At 38.4% G+C, this 12173-nt stretch overlaps 1 protein-coding gene across 1 annotated transcript in view; it reads right to left on the bottom strand.

The window, feature by feature from the left end:
• Nucleotides 1–12173, bottom strand: part of OFCC1 (orofacial cleft 1 candidate 1) — a 345526-nt gene that overhangs the window by 139784 nt on the left and 193569 nt on the right. The window contains exon 16 of the mRNA XM_036255603.1: nt 11590–11714. Within this exon, the coding sequence (XP_036111496.1) occupies nt 11590–11714 (125 nt within the window). The remainder of the gene's footprint in view (nt 1–11589; nt 11715–12173) is intronic.

Here is a 12173-nt window from a genome sequence, read left to right as displayed (position 1 = left end):
GACTAGGGAATGCAATCTTCTGTGTGTCTGGAAGGAGAGAATTAGATATTGGGAAGCAGAATAACATCTACCAAATCCACAAGTAGACTAAACCATGATATGTTTTTAGTCTATACATGAAAAGAATATATTCTATTGGTTGGGTTCCTATGAGGTAAGAACTACATCCTTGAGTTCTTCCAAAGCTTCTCTGTAGAGTACTACTATTTAGTGAAGTTGCTCATCACTATAAGGGGTGATTGGATAAGAGGGTGAGGGATATTGAAATTGAGAAGTGATCATCTAAAACAAATTGATCTATATATACTTAACAAATCTACAAATTCTGAGGTAGATTTATGAAAAGATGATGATAGATAGATAGATAGATAGATAGATAGATAGATAGATAGATAGAAAGAAAGAATAGATAGATGATGGGAGGAAAGAAGGGAGGGAGGGTGGTAGGGAGGAAGGAAGGAAGGGGATAAATAGAGCAAGAAATTGATTGCTTTTTACATGGGATTTTAATGAATCAAACTGCCACTAATAATTTTAAAAACAGGGACATGGATTTTAACTCAGTATTAGAAAATTTTTTAAACTGTCAAAATGTTCATAATAAATTGGGTGGCCTTTAAATATAAGCAGCCCATCCCTGAAAGTATTAGCATAAATTTTTATGAGAACTCAGCAGGGAGTTGTTAACAAGCATCGGATTTTAGGTAGGGAGGAAAATGGCAGAAAGTAGGGATGGAGAGGTGGAGTGTTGTATTAGTAAATTCCCATAAAACCCTATAAAATATTTAAAAACAAAAACACCTTAAATATTAAGTAGCCATATTATTATTATTTGTTCCATATAACGTAAGAATTCAGTTGTTAAGCTAAAAATAAATTTAAGGTAAGCATACAATTGTCTCTTTAAAGCAGGATTAAATTATAATTATTGTTAACTGTTTTCCTTCCTAAGAATTTTCTAGTCACTTTGAATCTTTTCAACAGGACAGATGCAGTTAACAGATGACTGATATATATTTCAAAAAATATTTTATATACCATCAGCATATTTCAGACCTTTAAGTTTTTGTTTGTATTTGGAGAGATGAGTGTAACTTTTATATGCTGAGAACACCAATTGAATTAATGATTCTGAAATCATATAAGCTATTGCCATATTGCAAGACAAAATTCAAAGCAGTTTAGGTAACATAAAATACTGAATAATCATGAAAATTAGTGGATTGTGAAATGAATGACCACCTACCGTCACCGATGAAGCTGGCCCAAGACTCTCCAGTTTATTAAAGAAGGCATAAAGTATATGAGAGTGAAAGAATTTACAATGCCTGAAGCTCAAAATACACCCACTCAATTGTTTTCTTGATGCTGTTTGCAAACTATTACAACAGAACATTATCTATTTTACTGATCATTTGAGTTTTTGCATCAAATAAATCCCGACATTTCTTCATGCCCAGTTTTGCCCTTTCATTATTTAAATCATGCACCTATAATTTGGACTGACTCATAATCTGAAGCTCCTGGATATTTAAATCTTATCACTGATGTCCTGTTAGGTTTCCAGACAGTTGGCTAAATTAATTCTACTCACCTCATTCTCCACCTCCCCAACTGAATCAGAGTGGTATCCATGGAGAAGAATCTCCTGCCCCACACTGTGCCCATTTTCCAAGTTGTACTAAACTAAAAAGAACTAGTTACACACTGCGCTTTGGTGGATCGCAGACAATATGAAAGTATTCTGATACTATGTGTCCAGAATCTAAGGCACCACATAAACATGATAAAAATTGAACAAAGGAAAAAACACCAGCTCCTCAGTGCATGAGGATTACATTCATAGAGGTTCATTCTCTCAGTAAGATTGCTTTCAGCTTTTAGCAACAGACCGGTCATCCAAGAGTACTGGACAATATCTGCATTTAATTATTGCATGTAAAAGAAACCATGGGGTAAGCAGAAAGAGGTCACATGCAATGGTTCAACATCATAGGGTGCTGGATTAGTTTATCTCCTCTTTTCTTCCTCTCATGCTACAAAACATCTTCAGAAGCTGCCAGCATCTCATCTTTGTAGCGATGACCAAAATGGAAAGGAATGACAGTAGCAAGAGGAAATTTCCTTCTTGCTTGCATCCCTTTTAAGAGAAAGGAAGCCCAAGCTGGTAGATCTGGGTTCATCAGCCAGAACTGGGTCCATGACCACATAGTGCACGGGAGACTGGGAAAACGTCTCCCGTTTTCAATCACGGGAGGTAGCATCACCAGTTAGATAGACAGAAAAGGGGAATGCCTGCTGTGGTTCCTCCAACGGTGCCCACCCAGCACATAACCCTGCTTCTATTGTAAGGGAAGGCCGAAGGGCTAAAGACTTCAATTAACCTAGGGGATTTGTCAAGGCTAGTAAAGTATGTGTTATTATTCTACTTATGTAGATATAGATGAGGAGGAAAGGTAATGCGTTGTTTCTTATTAATGTAGTGGACCATGGGGTCCAGGAAATGGGACCATTTATCAGAGTTTTTATAGCTTTTTATATCTAAAAACAAAGATTACCAGAGAAAAACCCTATTAGGGAATAATCTTTAAAATGAGTAGATCACCAACAGTACTATATAAAGTAGACATGGAACTTAAAACACTATTTATAAAACTATAACCCAAATCAACCTGTATAAGAGTGGGCACGTGTAAAAGAGGGGCTGTATAGGAAAAGGATGGTTCATGGTCACACATCAAGGCACAAAGACAATAGAGCAAAACTACAGAATCTTCTGAGAGGGAGGAGGGAGCATACAGAGCATAGTGGGCTGTGGAGATCAACCACGGACATGGGTTATTACAGCCTCGGGTCTGCACAGAGGAAAGAGGCAGATGCAAATTTCAACTAAAGTCTAGTTTGGACTCTTTGATATGCAGTGATTAACTTTATTGCTAGTAGAGAAACAATCACCCAGTGCCACCATGAAGATCAATAGCACCTGACTATCTTCCTATATGCATAGACCAATGACGATTCCACGAGCTAGCCCCTGTGATTCCTGGCTCTTGGTTTTCATGCTCTGTGGGTTTCTGAGGGTTTCTATGACTCTCCTAGAGTGTGGGTGGGACCCATGACTTGCTTCTAGCCATCAGAAAATGGCAAACATAGAGGGATTTAAGTTGATCAAGTGAGAGATTACCCAGGGAGGCCCTGACTTAATAAGGTAAAAGCCATAGGGGTTCTCCCTGAGGTGAGAGACTCCACTCTGAGCTCATAAAGTAGTGGCCATGATGGTAAAGAAGTTCTAATTATGAGGAACTCCAGGAGGACTCTAGGAACTATGGGCAACCTCCAGGCAATAGCCAGCAAGAAGCCAGGGTTCTCCATCATACAGCCACAAAGAAAGAAATTCTACAACAACGTGAATGGGCATGAAGGGCATTCCTGCCTCATTAGGTGTCCAGTTGAAACACGGCCCAGCCAATGCCTTGAGTACAACTTTGTAAGACCTTGGGCAGAGAATCAGCTAAGCTGTGCTCAGATTCCTGACCCATGGAAACCATGAGATTTTTTTGTGTCATTTTATGCTGCTAACTGTGTATAATTTATTATGCAGTAATAGGAAACTAACACATTATGTTTACTCCTCTAGTATATTTTTTCCACTTTTAAGATCCTATTTTCCCACCGCAGTCTTTTAAGTTACTGGCAAATGTTTCTTCCCCCACCCTCAAAAAATTCAGGAAGTTGTTTTAATAGTTACAATAAAGCTGGAAAACATATAGTTGTGGAGGATAATAGTGAGAAGGGAGCCTCAGTTAGTAATACTAGCTAGAATTTATTGAGCATTTACTATATGCTATATACATACATTTCACTGTTAGTTTTATTTTGCATACATGTTTGAACTCACGATAATAAGGTAGGTACTACCAGCTCCATTTTACAGATAACTATTTTTACAGACACTGTGGTACAAAGAGTTTGAGAAACTTGTCTAAGCTTACTCAACTAGTACTTCAGATGAACAAACTGAGTACTGGTAAATAAGCAGCTAACCCCTCTGGATTTCTGTTACATAATCTGTAAAATGAAGTTAATGACATCATATCACAAAGCTGTGGCAAGCACTAGATGAAAAGGAAAGGTATAATAACAAGATTTAGAGATTTATAAACTGCAGAATTCTGCAGAAATAGATGTGGTTAGTCTATTGTCATAGGAGTGAGCACAGAACATGATTTTCTCTTTATTGTGTAGAATAATTCTGAAGGGATAAAAGTTGGAGACCCCAGGAAAGCTTTTGAACATAAGATTTTTATATCTAAAATTCACTTGAGAACTAAAGGAACAATACTGCTCTCTGATCCAGATGAGTGATGTTTCATTCTGGGAACAGTACTGATACAATATTGAAGCACTAGATATTTGGGGTTGGTTCTTTGAGAAAACTCTGCCATTTGTTTGACTGTTGGGTCTCAGGATATGTTTAAATGGTGAAAAGAAAAAATACATTTTTGGTGATTGGAACTACGCTTTCTGTTTTCTGAGACTGTACGTGTATGTCTATTTAACCCTTAGAAAGGGGGCATGAAATAAAGGCATCCTGGGTGTATGATGAGAGTCTTTCCTAAAAGGCAACATTTATTTTCAAGTGTTTAGATTGCTGAGACAAGGATTTCTCTCCAATGTACAATTCATCATTCTCCTTACTCACTGTAAAATCAATCTGTTCTGTTTGTATGACATAAACAACAAGTCATTTCTCAGGAATGAGGCAGACCATATGTGAAGGTGTTTTGGAAAAGCACAATAGGGAATATGCCAATCAAAGTAGCATCTGCATTTTATTTCAATGTCAAATCACATGTGTGTTATAAAAAGAAAAGTGTATCATTTTATTAAGGAATAACTTTCCTGTTGTGATGTTTATAGTTAACTCATACCTTCCCTAAGCAACATACTCAGGTCAGCCTCATAAATTACTGGCTGAGAACACACAAAGATCTCACTCTGTGTGGCCAGCAACATGTGTGTTTTGCAAACATCTTGGCATCTTCCCACACCTCACCCCCAAGGCTGGAGAAAACATAGTAATCCATTATATGCATTTTCTCAAGAATCAGCACTTTCTCATCAATGTATTGATAAATACCAAAACAGGTTATAATTGATAGAAACAAACAGGAAACTATAAAACACTAGCAGAGTTCAGGGGAGAATTTATTTTTTATAATTGGACTGGATTGAGATGGAAAGGAAGTGAGTTCTAGTACTATTTCCATTACTTATTAGCTGTATGACCTAAGGCAAGTCACTTAACTTCTACAGGTCTCAGTTTTATACTTGTATAAATCGACAGGGCTGAACTAAATGATCCCCAAGATGCCTTTCTGCTCCAAAAGTGTGTGATTCTCTGGTCGCTTACCCACCTAGTTGTGTCTGGCTAGTAATGGAAACATTTTAAGATTGTCTTGTTACTGAACCTTCTCCCCAGTTGGGAGTTAGGTTCCTCTGAAAAGTATGTTAACTTCTTTAAACTACTAGAGCGATATCTACTGTATTGAAGCATTCATTAGCACTACTTCCAGAGGAATTTCACACATTACCTAACTTACTTCTTTAGAGAAATCACTGTGTGAGCATCAAGGTAAGCATTAGGAAGCAGGGAACCCAGTTCACCCCACAGGCAGTGAGATCCTATAGTTCTGTTTACCCAGGCAAATGAGTGGTTATTTATGTCACTGACTGAATGGACATTGTAAACTTTCTTGCTAAAGTCCTTCCCCTCGTAGGAAAATAAATAAAATAAAAATTTCCCATGGACAATATCTTTTTACGTAAATACATGTTCTCATATATGCATATAATTTTATCCATATAGACTCTGCATTAATTTGAATTTGAGGTAGATGCTTTGATGCAGCTTTAATTGCTTTTTCTTTGTATAGAACAGAATGCGTGTGTCACCTGCAAAGCATCATGAGACTCCTACATATATTTGTTTCAAATAGGCAATAAATGACAAATATTAAGACGAGGTAGAGGGAGTAGGGCTGGTTAAAAAAAGGGGTGTGGGGTTGGCCAGGGCCACAGGGAGTATCAACTTTTAAATCATTCCAGCTTAAGAGAAGAAAAAATTTCTATTGCCAAGTAACAAAATATAAAGTCCTAGGAAAAGGCTTGGGTGGCCTGGTTCTGATCATGTGCCCAACCCTGAACCAATCAGAGTGGTCATAGAAACAAAATATACATCACAGCCCAACCCTGTGGGGTATGTGTGTGTGGGTAGGTGCTCCATTATCATAAAAGAGGGTGAGTTTTTAGGGGAGAAACATGTTCACTAGGTAGAAACGGCAGCCCCAGTAGACAAACTGCTCCAAAACATCTAAAGTTAAGTTTTATGCCATTGGTCATTTCCCCAGATCTTTCTTCTGAAAATGTCAACATTCTTATTTTACCCCCATTTTTTAATGTATTAATTTAATAAGTATTTACTAAGTGCTTGCAATGTATTAATATTTGTAGATAGGCCAGAAAGAACATGACTGACTTAATCTCCATTCCTATAAAATCTGTTAAACATACAGTCTGATAGGGGAGAGGGCTATTGAACACCTACTCTTCATGTGTTGAGTTGCACAAAGAAGGCATGCGGGGTACAACGGGAGTATATGAGATGGAAAGAAAGCCTCTACTACAAAAGTATTGAGACATACTTTTGATAGCAAGTGTTATCTAAAATATTAGCAAAAGACAGTCATCCTATCACACCATTATATGTCTAAAAAAATGTACATATCCTCTGTGATCACCTGAACTGCTGCCAGAAGGCCCACCCAGGTGAAATGTTCTGCAACAGTGTCCTCATTTACACACTCAGAGGCAACTTAGTTGGGTATCTTTCTTTTCTTAGTGAATTTATTAGGGTGACATGGGTTAACACATTATATAGATTTCAGGTCCACCCCAAGTCAAGTCTCCTTCCATCACCATTTATCCCCCCTATAACCTCTTCTACTTCTCCCACCCCCCAGAAATCACTGTTATCTTTGTCTATGAGATTTTTTTTTTTTTTTTTTTTGGCTTAATCCCTTCACCTTTGTGAAATCTAATGAACAAAATAAACCGAGAGACAAAAGAGAAACAGACTCATAGATACAAAGAACAGACGGACAGCTGTCAGAGGTGTGGGTTGGGGAAACTGGGTGAAAAAGGTGAAGAGATTAAGTTGGGTATCTTTCTGGTTGAGAAAATATAACAGTCTTAAAATTATGTTTTGGAAGTTTTTTTCTTAATTATTGGCAGCTACAAATGAAATCAACTTACATTTGAGTAGCTAAAGGACCTACACGTTTTTTAAAAACTGGAATCTGTGACTTTTAGCAGGCTACCAAATTTACCCAAATCAGCAAGTTCAGTGCAGGCATGGATGGGAGGAGGGCCCAGGGGTGCGCGGGACCACGTGAGAGAAGGAGAAGGCGCGCATTCCGCTTGCTGCACTGGGCACATACTTCCCACACAACATCTTACATACATCTTTGAAGCTGGGTAGTACAGTATTCTGTGTTAAAAGCATTTTATGGGGATTTGGAGAGGATTTAGGTAAAGGCTGCCGCAATAAATGATTTACCAGCCCTAATAAAACATCAAGGAAATTGTTCAGATTGTATGTGAGACCATTTAAAACACAAGTTTATAGAGGTCTCAGCAGCCCCCATATCCTCAAATCTGGTTTAAAAAGAAATGTTTACAGCGGTTAAATATCCCATATTACTTTTTTTTTTTAATGGTAGCAATCTGAAGAGAAGTAAGGGATTAGAAAGAAATAAATAGGTATGACAGCCCAGGGAGTTGAGAGACAGAAGGGGAAAGAAGATGACTGGTCACTCGTTTTTCCTTTTATTTACTCGTTCAATAAATATTTACTGATTGCCTGTTATAAACCAGGATTCTACAGCCAGGGCACAGATGCCCGAGAGTGAGCAGACAAGACAGGTTCCTGCCTGCTTACAGCTTCTACTTAGTCAGAGAAAACGGAAATAAGCAAATAAATAAAATAAATATAAAATGTTAATTTAAACTGTGGTAGGTACTTTAAAAGAAATGAACAAGGGGATGAGAAAGTAAATAACCAGAAGAAGGTGGGTACTAGTTTATGCAAGATAGTTGGGAAAGGACTCACTAGGAAGAAAAATGATGCTGAGACCTGCAATATGTATGGCCAACCACACCACTAAGAACAGAGAGAACAGTCCAAAGGGAGGGTCAAGTGTGAAGGCCTTTGTGTAGTCAAGAGCTCTGTGTGTTGGAAGAAAGAAAGGCAGATATGGAAAGTGAGAGATCATTCTAGGGTGACCTATGCCTTCTATTTTAACCTTTGGAAAACACATTTTCTCAAAATACATTATCATTAACGTTAATTATATTGGTTGGCTTTATTAAAATGCTACATCTTCCAGTCACTGCACAGGCTATCTTAAATACGTTATCTCTCAGTTTTCATAAAAACCATAAAATCCACAATACAGGCATTATTATTCTAGTTGGTTACAGGACCAAACAGCCTCAGAGAATTTAAGCAAATCATTCAAGGTTACAGAGCAGTGGCAAAAAGAATTCATACTTAGGTCTATCTACAAAGTCCAGTCTTTCCTTTCTTTGAGCTTCTTTGTTTTGTTTGAGAAATATTTGTCGAATCCTAAGCTAGATGCTATGCATACAGAAATCAACAAAGCAAAATTCAGTAGGTTATGTTTCCAAAGATGTTCCACCAAAAAAGAATTCATCCCAACCTGCTTATTTGCAATGTCATCTTTCTGCTCTGGCATCGAGAGGTAGAGTCTATTCCTCCTCTGTCTGTCCCAGGACTTGTTTTGACCAATAGAATTCACTGTAAGTCACTGTGTAACTTCAAAGGCTTAGCTTTAAGACAGCTGCAGTGCCCACCTTCTGTCTTAGCCAGAATGCTAATGGAAACCCAGGCTCCATGCTGTGAGGAAGCCCAAGCATCAGTGGAGAGAGGCCCATGTGGAAAAGCAAGGATCTCAGTTAAGAGCAAACCCAAGGCATCAGATATAGGTGTCCATTAAGGCATCCCCGCCAGATCCCAGCTCTCTGAGCCACCTTAACTGAAGCCTCAAACATGTTGGAGCAGACAAACTTTCCATGATGTGTCCTGCCTGAATTCCCAATCCACAGAACTGTGAGCAAATAAGATGGTTGTTCAAGCCACCAAGCCTTCAGTGACTCCTCATGCAGCAATAGAAAACCAAAACACATAAGAAACCTATCCTGGTGAAGGAGATAAGCATACAAATATCTTTTTATAAAATATGTTTTCTTGATTTTTTTTAGAGAGAGAGAGGAAGGGAGAGGGAGCAAGAGACAGAAACATTTATGAGAGAGAGACATCAATTGGCTGCCTCCTGCATGGCTCCCGCCAGGTCTTGAGCCCACAACCCCAGGCATATGCCCTGACCGGAATCAAACCAGTGACCTCTTGGCACATGAGATGATGCTCAACCAACTGAGCTACACCAGCCAGGCTGAATATCTTAAAACAATATAAATGAGTGAGAGAACAGAGAAGCATCTAAGTCTGTGTAGAATAAGAATGAGCAAATTTTTTGGTAAAAAGCTAGACAGCAGACATTCTAGGCTTTGTAGGCCATACTCTTTTTGCCTTAACCATTTAATTAAGCCATTGTGGAGAAAAACAGCCAAAGACAATATACAACCAAATGAGTATGCCTGTGTTCCAATTAAACTTTTTGCTTAATTGTTGTTTCATTTGTTGTTGTTGTTAATTCTCACCCAATGATATTTTTTCCCATTTATAGAAAGAGAGAGAGAGAGAGAGATGTGAGAGAGACACATCGATCGGTTGCCTCCCACATGTGCTCGGACCAGGGATCGAACCTGCAACCCAGGTATACAACCTTGTCCGGAAATCGAACACACAACCCTTTCTTGCGTGGGCCAACACACTAACCACTGAGTCACACTGGCCAGGGCTCAACTCTTTTTACTAAAGCAGATGGAGGACAGAATTTTTCCTGGGAGCTGTATTTCACTGTCCCCAGTCTTGACTTTGAGAATGAGGAAAAGCTTACTAAAAGTGCAATGCCTCAGAGTTGCATCTTAAAGGATCTATCAGAAACCAAAGTTCTGAGATCCTTGTAAATTCTTAAGCCTTTTAATTTTATGTATAAAATAATAATGATATTGTGAAATTGCATACATTACACTCTGGAAGGTCATCCCAATCAATGTAGGCTAACAGAGACCTGAGTCAGCAGAGAAAACCTGGAGAGGCAACAGAGACAGACTGAGAAGCTAGGATCCTGAGAGCTTAATTGAGCTGCTTCCCCAGTCCAGGCAAACCGCAAACAGGGGTCAAGAATTTAGATGTGACTACCAGAAGCTCTACCTCTCTCATCTGCACCCTACGGTCAGTACCTTGCATCTGCTTTTGCTGTTATTTTACCAAATAAAATTTAATGCGTATTTGACATCCTCCCCCTAGAAACTATCACAAACCAAGATTTCTTAATAACAGGGAGCTTGTATTTTTCCTATTTGAAAATTGCATTAATTGTTTTTTTGTTTTCTTGTTTTCTAGGTTCTTGGGCTCCCCTTCCTGCCTGATATTCCTCATGCACCAGCCTGCATCTCTTGATCCAGAGAACAACACACTGTTTAGCCTGGAGACCACACTTCAGCAGCTAGAGAAAAGCACTGGTGAAAGTATTTAGACTTTAGAATTTAAGTGAAAACCAGTAGGGCTTGTAGAAAATGTGACTGGGTAAAGAAAGCGTGAGCTGGTAGTATGTCCTCCCAGTGGTGGTTCCAGGATGGAAGACTAAGAATACTCTCTGGGAATCAAGCCATAAGGTGATAAATGTCCAGTGGAAAGATCATTCAGGGCATGATTCTTGAGGTGGGCAGTGGTTTGGAACAGATGGCTTTGACTGCTGCACACATCCCTCACTGTTGTTCCTCCTCCCACCTTTGATGAACCCCACCATTGCAAAATCCTGAACCATTTCTTCTGAAAAGCTTCATTGCTCAGTCATCTACATGTATTTTCACATTTGTTATATGCATGCTTGCATGTACAGATATACCCATACACACACCACTGGGTAAAGAAAGCAAAACTATGATTTGCTTAGAGTCCCAAGAACTAAGGTTTATAGCATGTGTCAACCCCAGCTATGCTTTCAAATTCCATCTCCAGATACTGTCCACACCAAGCTGTCACCATTCTCCACTGCAGTCTTCTCCCCAATATTTGGCTAAAGCATTTCTGAGAACTATTCTCTGTTCTTAAATAATTTGGCCATCATTTTCTCCATGTGTATATATGGCAATTTGTGCATTTAAAAAATAATGTTATCACATCACATTAATGTTTTTAAACATCTACATACTTCATTGAACTGTGAACTTTCCCAAGTAAGGGAACAAACTATATAGCCTGTAATAGGCATGCAATCAGTATTTATTGAATAAGGAATAATAAAATAATGGAATGAGTAAAGATAATCAAATTCAATAAATATAATTTTTAAAATAGAAAGATGGGATATAGTTGCTCACCAAACTGAATATCTGTGTTTTTCCAGTTCCTCCAAGTAAGATATATCCTGTGAGTTATCTTCAATTTCTCCAGTTCTCCAAGGACTTGATTTTTCTTTCCCAGAATGATCATTCAGACTTTCTCCCTTATCAGTGAAATTAAATAAATGGGGGAAAATTAAGTATTTTAGCAGACAGAAAGTGTATATAGATTCAGTGATGCCTTCCACAGAATGACTATAGAATTATTGATCATACAGAAACACAGTTAGCTATCGTTTTGGCATTGATTGCTTTATAGTCCAGATTCTCTCCTTGAATTCTTGTGTCGATGATGACAGATTGCATCACACACACCCTGCATTATCTCACATGAAACAGCTTCTAAAATGTTGTTAGAATAAAAAATAAATAAAAGGAATCTTGGTATTTGTATTAAGTCAAGGCTATTGGTTGCAAATAAAGAAATTGCAGCTTGAACTAGTTTTCAGCAAAAAGGAATTTGAAGGAAGGTTTGAACTACCAGCCTATGGGAAAGGCAGAAAGGCAGCTGGATTTCAGGAACACAGAAGCCAGAGGATCGAAGGCCACCAGGTTCTTTGTCA

Source organism: Molossus molossus, unplaced genomic scaffold, assembly GCF_014108415.1.
Source record: "Molossus molossus isolate mMolMol1 unplaced genomic scaffold, mMolMol1.p scaffold_m16_p_12, whole genome shotgun sequence".
Taxonomy (NCBI): Eukaryota; Metazoa; Chordata; class Mammalia; order Chiroptera; family Molossidae; genus Molossus; species Molossus molossus.
This window is presented reverse-complemented; position numbering and strand designations above follow the sequence as displayed.